The 8,897-nt window shown below is 35.5% G+C and overlaps 2 protein-coding genes across 3 annotated transcripts; both read left to right on the forward strand.

Moving 5' to 3' along the window:
• The first annotated feature begins 558 nt into the window (after positions 1 to 558).
• Positions 559 to 1,089, forward strand: LOC146882219 (disease resistance protein Roq1-like). The gene has a single exon (XM_085668294.1). The coding sequence runs from the start codon at positions 559 to 561 to the stop codon at positions 1,087 to 1,089; it is 531 nt and encodes a 176-aa protein (XP_085524420.1).
• Positions 827 to 6,507, forward strand: LOC114167520 (disease resistance protein RUN1-like). 2 transcript variants are annotated; one of them, XM_085668293.1, is made up of 6 exons: positions 827 to 1,085; positions 1,191 to 2,281; positions 2,432 to 2,707; positions 2,837 to 3,565; positions 3,929 to 4,395; positions 6,367 to 6,507. In XM_085668293.1, the coding sequence occupies exons 2-6, from the start codon at positions 1,550 to 1,552 to the stop codon at positions 6,386 to 6,388; spliced, it is 2,226 nt and encodes a 741-aa protein (XP_085524419.1). In that variant the 5' UTR covers positions 827 to 1,085; positions 1,191 to 1,549; the 3' UTR covers positions 6,389 to 6,507. The 2 variants fall into 2 exon arrangements, with proteins under 2 accessions (XP_085524419.1, XP_027908422.2); XM_028052621.2 differs by lacking the exon at positions 6,367 to 6,507 and having other exon boundaries at positions 3,929 to 4,477.
• The last annotated feature ends 2,390 nt before the right edge of the window (positions 6,508 to 8,897 follow it).

An 8,897-nucleotide genomic window follows, 5' to 3' on the forward strand; every position in this document is an offset into this window, starting at 1 on the left:
TATTATTTGTAGTGTTATTATTATTATTGGTACATTATTATTAATATAATCTATTGTTAATATTAATATTATTTAATTTATTATTTTAATATAAAAAATAAATATTAAAATAAAATTATTTAATTTGTTAAGTAAAAAATATTTATAATTAATAATTTTTTTCTTTTCATTTTTTCAAATTTTTTATTTATAATTTACACATAATTATAACAATTAAATATAATTATATAAATTAATTAATTATTCAAATATAAAAATAATTATATTTAATTTTTAATATAAGTGAAAAAAAAAATAGATGCACGGATCTAAACCTAGTTATATAAAAAACTATTAATCTTTACAATACTAACCTGGATTTTTTAAATATAATCCGGAGTTTATTATCTTTTAACCAAGTACTCTTTGTTCTCAAAAAATAATTGAAGGTTCTATGTCCCGTTAAAATACTTATTAAAAATTAATGCAAATTTAAGACAATTAAGGAAAAAAGGCAGTAGCACTATCTGTATTTCTCATTACTGCTTTTCCTTTGAAGACTTCACACCAATTCCTTTAATGGAGATAGCTGCTGCTGCTTCTTCTTCTTCTTCATCTTCATCGTCATCCTTCTTAAACTCAGAACCGTATTTCATCTACGATGTGTTCATCAGCCATTCGGGAGAAGAAATAAGTAGAAATTTCGTTTCTCATCTCCATAATGTCCTTTTGCAAGCTCAAGTCCAAACTTTCGTTGATGAGGGGAATCTGCAGGAGGGAATGAACCTGGAAGAACACATGCGAGCAATATCAGAATCTAAGATCATAATAATCGTTTTCTCTAAAACATACATCGAATCTACTTGCAGTTTTCTTGAGTTCGAAAAAATCATTGAGTGCCACAAAACTTTTGGTCAAATAGTTTTGCCCGTATTTTACCAGATTGACCCATTCGAGGTATGTAATGAAGGTTATTTTGGAAAAGCTTTAGAAGCAGATGCACAGAAAAGTTATTCAGAAGAACAACTGGAGCATTCATTGTCCTGGTGGGTCTGTGCACTCACCATTGCTGCAGGTATCAGTGGTTGGAATGTCAGAGATTTCAGGTAAACAAATGAATCCTTCGTTTACTTTCTTCTGTTTGAGATTGAATGAAGCATATGTTGAGGTTATCATTTAATTTTGGTAATACGTTGCAATTCATCTTGAAGGTATGATGCTGAACTTGTGGAACTAATTGCTAGCCGCGTTCAGACATTGTTGGATTATAAAGAGTTGTTTATTACCAGATTTCCTGTTGGATTAGACTCCCATGTGAAAAAGGTGATTGGATGTATTGAAAATCATTCCACCAAAGTCTGTATGATAGGGATTTGGGGAATGGGAGGATCAGGGAAAACAACCATAGAAAGCCATCTACAATCGAATTTATCGTGAATTCATTGGTAAGAGTTTTATTGAAAATATTAGAGAAGATTGGTATAACAACCCTGTTCATTTGCAAGAAAATCTTCTTTATGATGTCCTAAAATCCAAGTTTAAGGTGAAAAGAGTTGGGTTGGGAAGAACTATGATCGAGAATGAACTTTCTCGAAAAAAGTTACTCATTGTGCTTGATGATGTGAATGAATTTAAACAATTACAATACCTATGTGGGAATTGTGAATGGGTTGGTCAAGGAAGTGTAATAATTATTACAACCAGAGATGTACGCCTACTAAACCTACTCGAAGTTACCTATGTTTTTAAAATGGATGATATGAACGAAAATGAGTCTCTTGAACTTTTTAGTTGGCATGCCTTTGGAGAAGCAAAACCAAGAAAAGACTTGAATGAACTTGCAAGAAACATAGTTGCTTATTGGGGAGGACTACCACTGGCTCTTGAGGTTCTTGGTTCCTATTTATGTGATAGGACAAAGGAACAGTGGAAAAGTGTATTTTCAAAACTAAAAATAATTCCCAATTATGAAGTTCTACACAATTTGCGTGCTAGTTTTGACGGTTTACATGATGATACGGAAAAGGAAATATTTCTTGATGTATGTTGTTTTTTTATTGGTAAAGAGAGAGGCTATGTCACTCAGATACTAAATGGTTGTGGACTACATGCTGATATTGGAATACGAGTTCTCATAGAACGTGATCTAATTAAAGTTGAAAAGAACAACAAACTAGAAATGCATCCTTTGTTACGAGATATGGGAAGAGAAATTATTCGTCAAAGATGGCCAGTGGAACTGGAGAACAGGAGTCGATTATGGTTTCATGATGATGTAAAAGAAGTACTGACAAACAATACTGTAAGCACACTCTTTGTATGGTTTTAAAAGTGTTTTCTTTCTCATATGCAATGCATGTGTTGTTAACTTGTTACACTCAGCATTAAGTATCATTGATCAACAGATATTGAGGGATTTCTTAATTATTTCCTCTTGCTATTTTAATCACAGGGGACAGAAGCTATTGAAGGATTATCCCTGAAGCTGCAGTTAAATAGCAGAGATTGCTTTGAAGCTCATGCTTTCGAGAAAATGGAGAGATTAAAACTGCTACAACTAGATCATGTACAACTTACTGGAGATTATGGGTACCTTTCTAAACAACTGAGATGGATTTGTTGGAAAGGGTTTCCTTCTAAATACATTCAAAATAACTTTCACATGGAAAATGTAATTGCAATTGATTTAAAACATAGTCATCTTCAACTTGTCTGGAAACAATCCCAGGTATTTATTACATGCTTTTTTTCTTTTAAAACTCATAGGTTAATTAAAATAGATAAAGTGTAATTGGTTCGGGGTATAACCTGTGCATTTTTCTATTTTCTTTTCTATGTCAAAAAACTATCTTTGTAGGTCTTAAAGTGGTTAAAATTTCTTAATCTTAGTCACTCCAAGTACTTGAGAGAAACACCTGACTTTTCTGGATTACCAAGTCTAGAAAAACTCATTCTAAAAGATTGCCCAAGTTTGTGCAAGGTACACCAATCCATTGGAGATCTCTGCAATCTACTACTGATAAATTTGAAGGACTGCACAAGTCTAAGCAGTCTCCCCAGAGAGGTATATAAATTGAAATCTTTAAGAACTTTCATCCTCTCTGGTTGTTTCAAGATTCATATAATGGAAGAAGATATAGTGCAGATGGAGTCCTTGATAACTCTAGTTACTGAAAATACAGCTGTGAAACAAGTGCCCTGTTCAATTGTAAGGTCAAAAAGCATTGGATATATATCGCTACGTCGATTTGAAGGATTGTCGAATAGTATTTTTCCTTCTATCATTCAGTATTGGATATCACCAACAATGAATCCCGAATCTTATATTCGTCCATTTTGCATGGATATAGAGAATTATTATTTGCGTGACCTTCCACCATTGCATAAAAGCCTTGCAAATATTCGAAGTGTTTTGGTTCAATGTGATGCAGAGTTTCAACTATCTAAGCAAGTAAAAACAATTCTTGTTGAATATGGAGTAAATTTTACAGAATCAAGATTGTCAAATCGTGGCTTGAGGTTTTCTTTGATTGGTGTTGGAAGGTACAATGAATTCTTCAGCACTCTCAGAGACAGCGTTTCTGAGGTTCGTTCTCTAGCTCTTACCTTTGTGTCCATACCTTCACCATTCATTAGTTAATACAATGTGAACTGATCCTAATACAGTATTTAAAAGAAACTACAATACTCACCTTTTCGCACCTGGTTTTAATGATCGACAAGCCAAACAATCATGCTACACTTAGTTCAAGCACTTGCAATACGTAAACAGAAACGTACCAAAAACTGTTAACAGTTTCGTTAAATTTGATCTGTGTATTACACTGTAATTTGTTTAAAAAGTTTATTTTTGTATTATGAAATACATTGTAATTTGAATTAAAAGTGCCCATATTTCAAATTTGGAATAATAAAATAATGATTGTATGTCTTTCATCTGCTGGTACAGGGATTGGCAAGCAGTGAGTCTTGTGAAGTTTCTCTTCCAGGTGACAATCATCCATATTGGTTGTCTCATGTGGGTGAGGGACATTCAGTTTGTTTCAATGTGCCTCAGGATTGTGACATGAAGGGAATGATTTTGTGTGTTGTTTATTTATCAACCCCTGAAATCGTGGCAGCTGAATGTCTTAGAAGTGTCTTAATTGTTAATTACACAAAGTGCACATTGCAGATACACAACCATGACACACTAATTACCTTTAATGATATAGATTGGCAGGTTATAATATCAAATTTAGGATGTGGAGACAGAGTGGAGATTTTTTTGACTTTTGGTCATGGATTGATGGTCAAGAACACAGCTGTTTATCTTATATGTGGCGAATCAAATGACTTGGAAATGGAGTCTTGTCCTGAGCCAAATGAAAATACCTTAAATAATTTCATTAAGAAAATGGTGATGTGTGACTTCTGGTAAGTTGATGTTCCTTTTTGAGAACAGAACATTATCCATTGAGTTATGGAATTGAATCCTAGTGTCGTTGTTTACACTTTATTTCTTTGCATCGTTTTCTTGTTTCTGTTGAGTAGTATAGTTTATAGTTAAGAAGTTCAATGTTTATTTTACCCTGATTCTCACTCATTATAACAAACTTGTACAATATTGTTTTTGTAACAAACTTGCAATCTTGCACCACTGCATATTTTTCGTTCCGTTATTTTGTCCCTTCTGTTTCGTTATGTTATTTTGTCTTTTCTGCTATTAGAATTCTAGAATAGAAGGGGCTGTATTTAGGGTACCGATTGTATATAAATATTGGATGATCTTTCATTGAATGGACACTCTTTGATTATTGCCAAACACTGTCACCTTTTATCATCCTTTGTTATATGGTATCAGAGCTCCCTCCTGGAGCTCTGCTTATTCCTCCCAAATGTCTTCTACTCCTCCTGCCAGTCCAAAGAACTCCAATAATGAAGGTTTTAAGAAAGAAAATCGTAGCAATGAAGCCACTGATCCTACCATGAACCCATCCAGTCCCCTCTTCATTCATCCTAGTGAAGGACCCTCCTCTGTCTCCATAACCCCTGTCCTTGATGGCACAAACTATCAGTCCTGGTCACGTGCCATTAAAATGGCTTTAATATCAAAAAACAAGATGGCTTTCTTGTTAGGGACCATTCCTATTCCTAAGGTTGAAAAACCTCTTTATTCTGCTTGGGAAAGGTGCAATACCCTTGTCATGTCGTGGTTACTCAACTCGGTTACTCCCTCCATCGCCCAAAGCGTTATTTTCCTCGAGTGTGCCATAGACATTTGGAATAACCTTCGCAAACGTTTTTCGCAAGGCAATCTCCTCATAATCGTAGAGCTCCAGGAAGAAATATATGGACTTTCTCAAGGAACTCATCATGTCTCTGAGTTCTACACTGCATTGAAGACCCTCTGGGAAGAACTTGATAACTACAGACCCTTTCTTCTTGCTTGTGTCTTGCCAAAACTTGCCACCAACAGGATTTCATAATCCGATTCCTTAAAGGTCTGGACAAACGCTTCTCTGTTGTGCGTTCCCAAATCCTTTTGATGGATCCTCTCCCCGCTATCAACCGCATCTTCTCCATGGTTGTCCAGTAGGAACACCAACTCGCGTTGTCTGCCTACTGAACCCAACGCCTTTGTGAATGCAGCTAATCACTCTTTCTCTGACAAAGGGCGTGGTTCTGGTCCTTCTTCCGCGGTCAAAGGGGCCCCCACCAAGAAATGCTCCTATTGTCATCGTCCTGGACACACCATTGACGTGTGTTGGGGAAAACATGGCTATCCCCCTAGTCATCCTTGATACCCAGGGAGGCCAAAGTTCAACCGCGATGCCTTTAGCTCTTCCTCCATTAACAGTGCAGCTGTGATCGAACCAACTGAGGGAGGCAACGGTTCCGAGAAAGGGGGAGACCCCATCATATTGATCAAGGCCCAATATCAAACCCTAATGTCTTTACTCCAACCACAACAACAAAAGAATGCTTCTTATGTAACAGGGCCCAACTCTCTCTTCAACCCAATAGAGTGAATCTCATCAACACTCTAAATGATAAAAAAAATTTGAGTCTAGTGGTACCTCCTTTATTTCTTTCACTAACACACACCACACCTCTTACACTATTCACAATGTCCCTTGGATCATAGATTCAGGAGAAACAAATCACGTTGCATCTTCTCTAAATTATTTTTCAAATTATTCTAACATTAAACCTGTACAAATAAGTTTACCTAATAAGTCCATTGTTAGTGCCCATATATTTGGAATAGTCATTTTTTCTCCCGAATTTATCATTCATAATGTTTTGTTTGTTCCGGTTTTTCATTTTAATCTTTTATCCATATCCAAACTCATACTGACTTATAAATATATTCTCATCTTCAATGATTTTTTTTGCACTATCCAGGACAAGCATACGTCGGGGATGATTGGTTTGACTAATCTTCAACAAGGTCTCTATCATCTGCAAGTCAACAAAGAAGTCAAGGTTCTTTCAACAAACAAACCTTCCATTAATGAAAGTGCAACCAATACCATCTCAAACTCCAACTTTTGGCATTATAGATTAGGACATCTCTCAGGAAACCGATTAAATGTGTTATGTGAATAATTCCCTTTTATTCCAAAACATATTAATGGAAATTGTGACATTTGTCATTTTGCAAAACAAAGAAAATTGCTTTATTGCCTTAGTGATAGTACAACTTTAAAAAATTTGATCTAGTGCACATGGACATTTGGGGACCTTTTTCTAAGGCCTTCATTCATGGTGAAAAATATTTTTTAACTATCTTGGATGATTTTAGTAGATATGCTTGGATTGTCTTATTGAAATCAAAATCTGAAGTGAAAATACATGTTCAAAATTTTATTTCTTTAATTGAAAATCAATTTGATTCCAAAATAAAATGTATTCGGACTAGAATTTTTTCTTAAAGAATTTTTTACTTCAAAAGGGATTATACATCACACCAGTTGTGTTTATACCCCTCAACAAAACGAGCGTGTTGAGAGAAAACACCAACATATTCTTAATGTGGCACATGCTCTCATGTTTCAATCTCAATTGCCTAAACATTTTTGGTCTTATGCAATAAAACATGCAGTTTATCTTATTAACCATATACCTTCACTAGTTACAAAAAACAAACTCCTTACGAACTTTTGCATAACCAAAAACCTGATTTTTCCATGCTTAAGGTTTTTGGTTCTTTATGTTATGCATTAACCACTGGGCCCAAACAAAAATTTGATTCTAGGTCTAGAAAATGAGTTTTTCTCGGCTATCAATTTGGCATAAAAGGCTATATTATTTTAGACTTACAAAATAAAGACATTTTTGTCTCTAGAGATGTTATCTTCTATGAGTCCCATTTTCCTTTTAATAACAAACCCGAGGCCCAAGAAAAAGAAAAGCTATTTCCTCCACAAACAAAGACCTTCCGTGACATTGATCCTTTCCAACTTACACCTCAGCACAATAATTTTACTCCTCAGGACCAACTTCCATCACAAACTCCCATTTTACCTCAAACCTTACCTTCCCCAACAACCTCATCCTCTCCACAAATTTCGCCATCATCTTCTCCATCCCAGTCAATCTCGCCACATATCTCTTCCTCACCTCATTCAAACTCTATTCCTTGCATACCAAGACAAACCACTCGTAGCTCTAAACCCAATGTTCAACTTGCGAATTTTGTTTGCTACAACCTAGAGACCAAACCAAATCAATCATCGTCAATGTTCAGGTATCCTATACAATCTATTCTTTATTTCATTAATGAGTCTAAGCGTCATTATGTCATGAACCTAACTTCTGAGATTGAGCCCTTAAGCTATCAAGAAGCAATTTTGAAGTCGTGTTGGAAAGAAGCTATGAAGGATGAAATTGAGGCTTTAAAGCTGAACAAAACTTGGGAGATTGTGGAAACTCCTAAGAATGTCAAGCCCATAGGATGTAGATGGGTTTACAAAATCAAAAGGAAACCAGATGGGAGTGTGGAGCGATATAAGGCGAGGCTTGTTGCGAAAGGATTCTCTCAAGTTGAAGGGATAGACTTCTTTGAGACTTTTTCTCCAATGGTTAAAATGACCACTATATGAGTTATCCTTGCCCTAGATTCCATAAACAATTGGGAATTGCAATAACTGGATGTTAGTAATGCCTTTTTACACGGTGACTTGTCCGAGGAGGTTTACATGAAGATTCCTCAAGGTCTATATGGGTACGAATCCTTACAGTGTTGCAAGCTCAAGAAATCTCTCTATGGCCTAAAACAAGGAAGTCGAAAATGGTATGAGAAATTCTCTAACCTTCTTCTCTCATCTGGTTATTCGCAATCACATGCCGATCACAGCTTGTTTATCAAGCATGAAAAAAGGGAATTTACTAGTTTATTGATATACGTTGATGATATTGTGTTAACTGACAAATCTTCCACTGAAATAACAAAGCTCAAACATATACTTCAATCCAATTTTTGAATTAAAGATTTGGGGGAACTCAAATATTTTCTGGGATTAGAAGTAAGCAGGTCTGATGATGGCATCTTTGTATCACAACGAAAATACTGCCTTGAGTTGCTTTCAGATTCAGGATTATTGGGTTGTAAACCGAGTTCCAGTCCTATAGATAGTTCTTTTCATTTAAAACAAGATAATTCGAGTGAATTACTTGATGATCCCCTATCCTATAGGCGCCTTGTTGGTCGTTTGATTTACCTCACAACGACTCGTCCAAACATCATTTTTGTGACTTAGCAATTAAGTCAGTTCATGGCAAATCCTACAAAGTCTCATTTAGGTGCTGCAATAAGACTTCTTAAATACTTGAAAGGTTGTCCAACCAAGGGGCTCTACTTCAAATGGAATTCTCCTATCCACCTAATTGGGTTTAGTGATGTCGATTGGGCAACTTGTGTCTTGACACGCCGA

The sequence above is a fragment of the Vigna unguiculata genome, chromosome 10 (genome assembly GCF_037176805.1).
Source record: "Vigna unguiculata cultivar grain cowpea cultivar isolate G323 ecotype 2 chromosome 10, ASM3717680v1, whole genome shotgun sequence".
In the NCBI taxonomy this organism is placed as follows: Eukaryota; Viridiplantae; Streptophyta; class Magnoliopsida; order Fabales; family Fabaceae; genus Vigna; species Vigna unguiculata.